At 41.7% G+C, this 11,080-nt stretch overlaps 1 protein-coding gene across 2 annotated transcripts; it reads left to right on the top strand.

Moving 5' to 3' along the window:
* The first annotated feature begins 837 nt into the window (after positions 1 to 837).
* LOC102192926 (transcription factor AP-4-like) lies at positions 838 to 11,080 on the top strand. 2 transcript variants are annotated; one of them, XM_005743661.2, is made up of 7 exons: positions 838 to 1,228; positions 3,172 to 3,337; positions 3,537 to 3,635; positions 6,350 to 6,520; positions 7,141 to 7,287; positions 7,485 to 7,649; positions 10,058 to 11,080. In XM_005743661.2, the coding sequence occupies exons 1-7, from the start codon at positions 1,140 to 1,142 to the stop codon at positions 10,211 to 10,213; spliced, it is 993 nt and encodes a 330-aa protein (XP_005743718.1). In that variant the 5' UTR covers positions 838 to 1,139; the 3' UTR covers positions 10,214 to 11,080. The 2 variants fall into 2 exon arrangements, with proteins under 2 accessions (XP_005743718.1, XP_005743719.1); XM_005743662.2 differs by lacking the exon at positions 838 to 1,228 and adding an exon at positions 2,311 to 2,986.

Here is an 11,080-nt window from a genome sequence, read left to right as displayed (position 1 = left end):
CAGCAGGTAATTCTGAATATTTTATTTGGCAGATTTTTGGATGCCCTTGTAGACAAAAACTACACAATTACTACACAATACCACTGCACAAATAAGCTACTTAAGTAGTAAATGTTATTACTTAAGTAAAAACATCTAATCATATGTTTTCCACTTTGTGAAATGATCATGAAACACAAAATTATGTTAAACTCTTGTGCGGCACCTCTGTTTGTGTAATATGTCTGTAATTGAGCTACACGTGAGCATTTCTCTGGATTTAGTCTTGTAATGGTCATTATGGTCATTTAAATTGTAATCCTGTTCATCTCTGTATTACTTTTTTGTTTTATTTCTGTCTCCAGTAGTTTTTTTTTTTTTTTTACTTGTGTTGCTTTGGGGTTTTTTTCTTTTCTTTTGTTAAATTTTACGATGGTGACTGACTTTTTTTGTCCAACACATTTTCGTGTTGGTCCTTTGTTAACTATGACAAAAATGAAATGAACTGTAGGACGGTTTGTCCATAAGCTTGGTAATGCCATTTATTTACAATATTACTTAAACTTTTATCACAATCAAGATGTCAGTAGTTGATTTTTATGTGATATTGGCAGTATACCAACACTGGACAGTCAGTCGCTGCACTTGGAAAAGCAAGACGCAAACCGCTGCAGTTTAAATTTACCTTTAACCCTGCTGATTCCCAGGTTATAGTTTGGCGTAGTTCAAATTATATAGTCGGTATTTTGCTCACTGCTCGTAGATTTGCAGCACTGCAGTCAGATTCTTGCTGGTCTGTTTGTTCTGCTTTCCGGAAAACGAGCTCTGATTCCAACCAGCTGTTTCCCGCCTCACATAGATCAGCTGCACACACACACACACACACTCGTAGTAGGCGGAGGCAAGAAGCCACACACACACACACTGGAGGTAGCCCCATCAGCTGGGGAAAGCAACACAGCTTGAATTGTTATTTTTCTAACGCTTTTCTTCAGTCAAACCGAATTGAAAGCGGCTTTTTAGATGTAAGCTATTGGCAAGTACAGTGGGAGTTCTGCGAGGGAGAAACAAAAACCAACCGAGCATCTATTTATTTTAACAAGGAGCGCAGGGGAGGGAGAAGAAAACAGCAAACACGGACTGAAGGTGGCTTTGAAAGCATGGAATATTTCATGATGCCGACAGAGAAGATACAGTCCTTACAACAGTTCAAGAAATCGGAGAAGGATGTTATTGGAGGTCTCTGCAGGTGCGCAAAAATGCTAACCATCGGTGTTGTTACCGAACTGCGTGAATAAATAACCTTTCGTGTAGCGCGTGTATGTGTGTGCGCTGCAGTCAGCCTTCATGTAGCATGCTGTTAGCTTCGCTGCCATGTCTTGGCAGCAGGAGCGTGGTTGTGGAAATTAGCAGCCAGTGCTTGTGCCAGTTGATGTTGTTAGAGACGAGGGTGTATGTAACATTTCACCCCCTTGCTTTTAAATACGCTGGCTGAATTGTTTGTAATAACTTATAATAAAGCATGTTTGTAACCGCCTGGCTCTGGAATATGTAAATCAGTGAGGTGAAATCGATACATTGCCGTCTAGAGCACGTGGTAGTTAACCCGCCGCTTTGCTGCTACACAACAAATCACGTTTGTAACGTCACCGTTGCCCAAAAAAACTGGCCATATTAACTAAATCGCTCGTGTGTCTCATCTATGTGTAGCTATGATGAAGTATGTGGTGTAAAATCGTGCCCGGGGATAAAAAAAATGCGTGTTTAAATACTGATCCGCGGCGTAGTCGTCGTTGCGTCTTGTGCTAAAATTAGCTTAGCGTGGCTAACTAGTTAGCTCTTACTGCGCACTCCTTCCAGCCGTATGAAATACACACAGGCGTCTCATAACTCGTATTTCCCGAGTCGTTTAGCTAAAATACGTCGTTTGTTGTGTGGTGCGACAGTTATGAGTGTTTATCGGTTAATGTTGGATCGATAACTTAAGTTCTAGCTTCATGCTAAATGGGGAAAGCATTGTTCTCTATGACGCCAGGGGGGCCTGTGGCTTGTGGCGGAGTGGAGTCACGTTTCAGGGCTGCTACCGTGCAGACGCGCCCCCCGGCGGCCGTGCCGCAGGCCCGCAGCTCCCGGCAGCGTCAGCAGACAACAGCTGGTTTTATGTCTGAGCTACAAACCCCGGCGCGTTCAAGTCTGTGGGAGAAATGCGGTGTTTCTTCCCGAGTCGACGTAAACACCCCTATAATTTGTGTCAAACGTTAATATGAAACTGAATGTGTAGAAACAGATCTTTTTGTTTAGATAATTATTTTTTTGCCTTTGATATTCACAGTTTTGGTTGTTAATCTGTTATTCTTTAGTCAATCGTTCACTTTTTTGTAGCCAAAGAAAAGCCTTTGTGTGCTTAAACATTGGTCTAGATATGGTACAGAATTTCCGCGAATAGTTTTTCCTAACACCAAGGAAAGAAATGGCAGGCAAAAAGACAGTTTTTATCTAAAAATTAACGTTTTAGGATATTTACCTAACCAAAGATGTCTTCCTCGTGTCTAAATTTATAAAAGTGAAAGTAAATAATGCATAATTTGCATATTTCACTCTAGAACTAGACGCTCCGGATCGAATACAATATTTTAAATATGTATAAATCTAAGTAATAGAGAAAGATTACTGATTATATGTTAATATCACAGTTAATGTTCACTAAATGTTGTTAAGTTGCAAGCTTTACAATTTGATTGGCACATGCCTGCCTACTCTTTCATTTTTTGTAGGACAGACATGTTTACAACTATGTGAGCCGTGTGTTCGGTCTGACCTTTAGGCCTAGTAAAACATCACAGATCTGGTTCTTCAGGTTTGCTGCGGAAGTCTGACTTGAATGGTTCACTTATTTTTCCCTCTGAGTAAATATGTCAGAAGGTTTTGTTACCATGATATTCATACTCATGCTCTACAAGTGCTTTAAGGGGCAACGAGTTCAGATGAATGCCCTGTAAAGTTCCAGGTAAAAGGTTTCAGATTGCATCTAGTTACAGACTTTATTGTCCCAGTGTGTCATTTTAACCCAGAATACATATTTGCTCAGATCTAATGCTAACCTTAATTATGTTTGAAAGGGGAACTTACGCTTTCTTGGTGACTTCACGACACAGTCATGATCATCTTCTTCATTTGACCTCTCTCCTTCAGCCTGGCCAACATCCCCCTCAGTCCAGAGACTGCTCAGGACCAAGAGAGGCGAATTCGCAGGGAAATCGCTAATAGCAACGAGCGCCGGCGTATGCAGAGCATCAACGCAGGATTCCAGTCCCTGAAAACACTCCTGCCGCACACCGACGGGGAGAAACTCAGCAAGGTGCTCCAAACGTGCACACATTGACACACACGTGCGCGTGCACAGTGTTGTTCAATTAACCAAATGTTGGCACAGCAAGAATACAAAGTGACTCGGCACAAATGCGCAAAGGAGGGAATAAAGTTAATTTGTGCCTGTTTTTGCACTAATATCACATCTGCTCTAGAATTCAGCTTTTGTTTTTTTTCCCCACTTTCAGGCGGCCATCCTGCAGCAGACAGCAGACTATATCTTCACCTTGGAGCAGGAAAAGACGCAGCTTCTGGCACAGAACAATCAGCTCAAGCGCTTCATCCAGGTAACAGCATGTCTCCCTGTTTTTCTTTTCTTTTTTTTCTTTTTTTACATAAAATGTTCTTAAGTATAAAATGGGGTTGAATTCATGTCAGTGTCACACAGATGAGATACTGATCTGTTATACAGAATATATATTATCTTACATGAGTACTAATGGTGTGTTTTGGGGCCAAAACAATCCTTATGGTTTTGTCTTCAGCTCAGGTTCCTCCCCAGGAGGAGACTTGAATGTAGAATTGATCCAGATCACTGACATGTACAACAGAATTTAGAGAATATATAAGACATTTTTTTTTCAGTAGACCTTCAGTCAAAAACATGCATTGTTTTTCTGTTAAGGAGGAGCTCTGATAGTGTGTGAGCTCTGTGTGACCATTGGCCTGATTAAAAATAATAGTTGTTCATTCAACAATGGCAAAATTGTGTGTCCACGAGAGCAGATACCGTTTTTACCCCTCAGACGTAAAAGGCTGATGGGGAATTGTCCTCCTGCCGGGCAGCATGGACACATAAGTCTGGTGAATGCCATAACTTGAGAACAAGGAAATGTAGAATTTTGAAAATGATACTATAGGTGTAATTATTGCGAGGCTGAGGGGTAGCACTGGCGGGCTCACACACACACACACACACACACACACACTGGGAATCTTTACAACACTGACATACAGCAAATGAATGATCTAGCTTTGCTTTAACCCTTTAAAGCCGGTCGGAGCGGACACGCTCCATTTTGCGTAACTATTTTAAAATCCCGGTAGCTCGGCAACCACGTAAGCTAGCGCAATACTTTTTTTTGCATATGAAACCGGAGGAGTTGTACTTACATCTGATGCCATCAGCTTGTCCTAGGTCACAGTTTCCTTCCACATATAGCTTTGCAAAAACTGCATAAAAAGCACTTGCAGCAACAAAAACATAATATTCCAGAAACACGCTTTGCCGATCCGATCAGCTGTTTGTAACACTTCCTACGTCCATCAGCGTGAACTGTCACATGTCCTCCATGTCCTGCCCGAAACCAGAAGTGACGTCATTTTGCGGAAATGTAGTTTTTTACCATCAGGGCCTCGTGAGCCTATACTTGTGTTTTTAAAAGTTATGTTTGACTTTATGACTTTCTGTGTCGTTTCTGGGATGCTGAGGACTCATATTGCACTGCTGGAAATATTTTATTTTGATGCATATGCTGTTATTTTGCAAATTTGCACTATAATATATTTTTTCATTTTTCCTGCAGTATATGAAAATTGGTGTATCTCAAAAATAAAACTATGAAGACACTTAAAATAAATTTCCTTTGGTGGGAAACTATTTTGTGCAACTTTTTTGTATTTACAGTTTTGAGGGATAAGCCTCTTAAATTTCTCTAACTAGAAATATATGTTAAAAAATCAAAAACGATTAAAACATTTTTTTATTGTAGTTTATTGCACTTTTTTGCAATTTATGTAATTACTATGCACTTAATGCAGATATATTATTAAAATTTGGGCTAAAATGGTTGTATTGATGTATAGCAACTTGAAATGTTCCAAAAAATGGCTCCACAGCATGTAAAAATATAATATAAGCTCTGGCGGACTTGGTTCTATGGTAGGTCTTAAAGGGTTAACTTGTTAACGGAAGTAGGCTGACAGCTATGTTAAATCTCAATATTTGATGGTTCAATATTTTATTGTACCCTCCACACACAGTCAAATTTTTCGCCCAACAGAAACAGCTAAGTTAAGGGGAAAACGAGTGTCTCTGCAAGTGCAGTCACATTATGTTGTAATTTAAAGATTAGCCCAGTGGTCGGAAATCTCCTCCCTTTGTTTGATGGATCAGTAGATTTAACTCACACAACCAGTTGGTTGTAGTTGCTCGTGCACATCCAGTCGCGTCGGTTGCAAACGTGAAGAGATGCAACATTAAACTATAGTGAGGCAGAATCAGGTCATTTTGATTCTGATTAGAGATATTGATTTAATGCATGAAAGGGGAAATGAGCTAAATGTTGCTTTGACTGGAGCGCTATTGACAATCACTTTGACCATCATTGATTGCACAACACAGACTGGTCATTTTCTTCAAAGGTATTAGACAGTAGTGTAAGCAGACAGTGTATTAGATATAGTGTTAGTAATAGAGATGGGAGGCAGTCTTAATTGAGTCCCTCCACCAATTTCAGTTACTCGAGTCACTATTTGATGACTCCTGAAGTGAAGATTGGCAAATAAAGCGGGTGGAAAAAGTTAACCTACTTGAAAACGCTCAGTGAGAGGAAGCTAACCTGAGAGCTAATAAATAAAAACAAAACATTTCATTTTATAAATACAGATTCACACTGACAACACAGAAATTCAGCTTTTTGAGTGTTGCAGAATCACTTCAATTATTGTGAGCAGCAGATTACACCAATACCGAGTTGGTCTGTGATTCTTACCTATAGTCAGTTGTTAAGTTTTTCATCTTACACGTTTGTCATTACAGACAAATTGTAACTTCCTGTTTAGCTTCATGGAGTTACAGTTGTAGCCAAACTTAGCTTGAATTAGTTTTTTGCACATTTAAATGTATGTTTACTGAAGTCATTTTTTACCTTCCCGTTGGTTCACACTGCCTCTTTGTTCAGGTCAGCATAGGCACCATGTGTTGTTTTAAATGGAGGAGAAAATTACACCAATCGTGTTGTTTCACATTTAACCGAATGTGGTTTCCTTGTCGTTACAGGAGTTAAGTGGCTCATCGCCTAAAAGGAGGCGAGCAGAGGAGAAGGATGAAGGGATTGGGTCTCCAGACATGTTGGAGGAGGAGAAGGTTGAAGAGCTGAGGAGGGAGATGTTAGAGCTGCGGCAGCAACTGGACAAGGAGCGCTCGGCTCGCATGCAGCTGGAGGATCAGGTGAGGTTAAAGCAGGGAGTTGGAAGTGAAGGTGGAAAAGAAATATCCTTTTCCTTCCGTGTTATTATGTGTATTTAAAAGACATTTTACTTTCTTGCTGTCATTACAAATAAGAGAGAACGTTTGATTCGAAAGAAAAGGTACAAAAATAGGACTGTTAATTTACCCAGGCTATACAAATAAGTTCGTTTACACCTTCAGGCTACAAAATAGTCTCAACTACTGGTCGTGATATCACATTATAAAATCTTCAGCTTGTGGGGCTGACAGATTTTCCGGTACTCGAGCCGGTTCCTCATAAGCTCACATCCTGGATCGACCTGAAGAGCAGGTTGAGACAAAGGAGGTGGGACAGGTGCAGAAGACAAACAAGACTTTAATTACGTTGTTTAAGTGGAAGGTAAACATCAGAGGAATACATGGCAGTTATGTGTCTTGGACACTTTTTTCTTTTTCAGACAGTCATTATGTTTCCAGTGGAAACACTGTGTTGATATTACAGTGTTAAGATGAAGTTTCCCATTAGAGTATTTATTTGACAAGAATGCTGGGATATATTTTCTGTTGCTCTTAAAATTGTCAGTCTATCTTTGGTTGATGTAATTGTGTGCATTGTGTAGGTGCGCTCTCTGGACACTCAGCTGCACCCAGAGCGTCTGAAGGTGATCACCCAGCAGGTGGAAGAGGAGCATGCACTCATCCAGAGCCAGACCCTGCTACGGCTACACCAGATCCACGCTGTGGACAGACAGACACACAGTCCACAGGTTAGAAACAAACATGCGGAAAACCTAATGTGTACCTGTGCTACTGTTTCTGAACTGGAAGAGGCGGCAGATTGCTCCAACAGCCTCTGAAGTGGCCAATATTGTATGGAGCTCAGCTGTGATGTGGGCATATGTATTTATGGAATGGAAAACACACTTTGATGTCTGTTTTATAAATATTTTGTGTGTTCCTCTAGGTGTTGGCTTCTCCCCCTGCCCCCACCCACCACCCCACGGTGATAGTCCCAGCTCCAACACTAACCCAGCACCCCCACCATCACGTCACAGTGGTCACCATGAGCCCATCAGCCCACACCAGCACGGTGTCCACCTCTAGACAGAACCTGGACACCATTGTGCAGGTTTGAACTTTTTTCACTTTAGAGGATCCTTGCTGATTAGGCATTGACATTGCATTACTTTACATTTTCACACTGCAGTATTTACTAGGCAGGTTTTGGGTGTCTGACACGTTCAATGTGTGTTCAGCAGCCCTGAAAAACGTCTGTGTGGTGCTCGATGTTATTTGAGTAGACTCCAAGGCAACCGAAACAAGCATTTTCCTCGGCTCAAATAATGTTTCTGCAGTGGTCCTACAGACAGGTTTGAAGACCTGTGTCTACATATTACAGTTTACTGTCACCAGGGGGCAGTGTCACAAACAACTGGTCTGCGGTAGGGATGGGTGCCGAAACACCAAGTATTACTGACCCTGAGGCAAACTATTAAAGACCGGTGTGTCAGTAAAATCTGACGTTATTGTTATTTTACATTTTATCTGACCACCATCATTACTAATTGAGACATTAATCTGACATGCATTTTGGCTATTTCCTGTCCAGAAGAGAATTCTCTGCCTCTGAGCTTAGATGTGAACGGTGGTGTAGCTCTGCGTCACACATGCGTGTGCATGTGTGAGGCAGAACTCACTTCACTAGAGTCCATGCTGACAGCGATTGTTGCCTTGGAAAGGAAAAAACATGAAAACACTAAACTAATTTGTGTCACATTCAGACAAAGAAAAGCAAAGTTTTCTCCTTTTTAGCTCATAGTTCATCTGCCGCTGTCAAGTTATGTAAGACTAGCACCCTGAAACATGCACACAATTGTCGTAAGTCATCAGTTATCTTATCTAAAACATGAAAGTGGTTTAATGATTAAATGATCAAAGTAATTACTAACAAGCTGATTGTTATGCATTCAGTCCCAGGTCGTCAAAACATCCTCTGAGCCATTACTTTCAATTCCTAATCCCAAATCCTCAAATTCAGTTTCAGATCACTCAGTGATTTGGAGGCTGAACTCAAACTAATGTCACTGCACAATAACTTGTCTTAAAAAGCCCGCAACATCTGTTCAGTGCAGAGGTTTGAAATTTTTAAAATATTGGATACAGTGTACATGGACTTAATTTACAGTGTATTGTTTATCCATCCATCCATCTTTTTCCACTTTATCCGAGGCCGGGTCGCGGGGGCAGCAGCCTAAACAGAGAAGCCCAGACCTCCCTCTCCCCAGCCACCTCCTCCAGCTTGTCCGGGGGAACACAAAGGCGTTCCCAGGCCAGCCGAGAGATATAATCTCTCCAGCATGTCCTGGGTCTGCCCCGGGGCCTCCTCCCGGTGGGACATGCCCGGAACACCGTGCCCAGGAGGCATTCTTGTCAGATGCTCAAACCACCTCAGCTGGCTCCTTTCAATGTGGAGGAGCAGCGGCTCTACTCTGAGCCCCTCCCGGATGGCCGAACTTCTATCTCTAAGGGAGAGGCCAGCCACCCTTCGGAGGAAGCTCATTTCCGCCACTTGTATCCGCGATCTCGTTCTTTCGGTCACTACCCACAGCTCGTGGCCACAGGTGAGGGTAGGGACGTAGATCGACCGGTAAATTGAGAGCTTCGCTTTTACTCTGAGCTCTCTCTTCACCACAACGGACCGGTACACCAATCCGTCTGTTGAACTCTGGCTCCCTTCTCATGTTTAATTATTATAAATTCATTATATTTTATGTTTATATTTTGAGGGTTCCAGACAGATGATAAATGACAAAATCAAATGTGATCTGATAGGAGTTATGTTAAAGTACCGGTTCAATAGCATTACCACTAAGAGTAGTAATGCTGTTACAGTGGTGTCAGTCCTTAGTCTGTGGGCTGCTTTTGCTTGTTCTTGGTCCTTGCCAGCTGCAGCAGAGAACATACAAAGAGCTGAAGTGAAACCGACTGTTTGAAAACAATGAAAAGTGTCCGCTGCGGTCACCATCTGTGCTTCTCATGCTCCATTTTATCATCTTCTGACATCCTGTTTGGAAGGAACTTGGCCATCGCTCCATTCCTTGTTCCAGCCCACTTCTCAACCAGTCAGCATACACATACTGTCATGCTTGTCGAGCTACATGCTGTTGCGTCATTGGAGGACTGCATGCAACCACATTTGTGCTGGTTGCATACCCCTCTGCAAAGTCAAAAACCTACAAAAAATAAACACGCGTATTACCATAAAACAAGCATTAGCCTGATTGCCAATGTTGGGTTAAGTGAAGCCAGATAATAGAAAGAGAGCCTGGGTTTGTTGAGCTTGATTCATAGTGCACGACCCAGGTCTCTATGCTTTTCTGCATGTTAAAACAAAAGGTTCAAGCAGACTAACTAGCCTGATCTTCATGGGTCTTTACTGCAATGGAGAGGAAAAAATAACTTCTGTGTACTTTGTATGGAAAGCTGCTTTTGCTGTTTATTGCCTCATATTTAAAGTATACTTTCTTACCTTCCCAGGCCATCCAGCATATCGAACGCACTCAGGAGAGGAGAGCCAGCGCTGAGGAGGAGCAGAGAAGAGCTGTCATTGTAAGCCCCGCCCACATCGCCATGGACACCGCCTGCTCTGACACAGACACTGACACAGAGGGGGAGGACAGTTCAATGAATTGATCCATCCCATGAACTCTCTTTCTCTTTTACTCTCCCTCCCTCACACACACACACACACACACACACACACACACACACACACACACACACACACAAATACCTTTTCACTGTAAGATTCCCTCCAGGAGGTTGACTGCTTTTTGACAGAAAAGAAAAAGTTTAAAAAAAAGTCGTCTTTGGCATTATCCAAACTCCTAAAATCCAATGGTTAAGCTCTGTGTCAGTCTTGTACTGTAAAATCTCTTAATATTGAAAACATAGGATGGTCAGCGTGCAGAGGAGACACTGTGGGATCTCTCGAGGCTGTCTTTCAATGGCAGAGCCGGTCTGTGACTATTATGAAACTTGAGGGTCTTCTAGTGTAAAAAAGCTATCAGCATCAGTCCGCCCTTCATTTTGTGTTTACGCGTCGCAGTAATCCATCGTCACTGGCACACCGGCAGTATTACTTGTGCTTCAAACTGATGGGAGTCAGTGTAACAGAGAGCTGAATGTATGATCGCAATAACCGAGCAGCTCTCAATTCTGAAACTCAAACTACAGCTGAAGCAGTTTCGAAATGCCAGAATTTGGAATGAAATTCACCTAATTACAAGTTTAATTTGAGGATACTCGCTTAAAGAAATTGTCTGATTTTACTTGAAAGAAAAAATGCTTTTGATGTCTAAATAAGCCCTTAAAATAAGCTCTTGATCAATTTACTTTGGTCGTCTTTTTGGTTATGTTTTTGTTAACTTTATGTCAGCGTTACTGAATACGGAAGGTGAACAATTTCTTAAATTGAATTTATCAAATTGGAGGTTTATCAGGTTTTTACAGGGAACCGGGGTCCCTGAGGGGATTTTTTTAAATTTTATTTTATTTTTT

The sequence above is a fragment of the Pundamilia nyererei genome, unplaced genomic scaffold (assembly GCF_000239375.1).
Source record: "Pundamilia nyererei isolate P.nyererei 1_Seehausen unplaced genomic scaffold, PunNye1.0 scaffold00134, whole genome shotgun sequence".
NCBI lineage: Eukaryota > Metazoa > Chordata > Actinopteri > Cichliformes > Cichlidae > Pundamilia > Pundamilia nyererei.
Note: the sequence above shows the minus strand (reverse complement) of the source record. Positions and strands in the feature narration are given on the sequence as shown.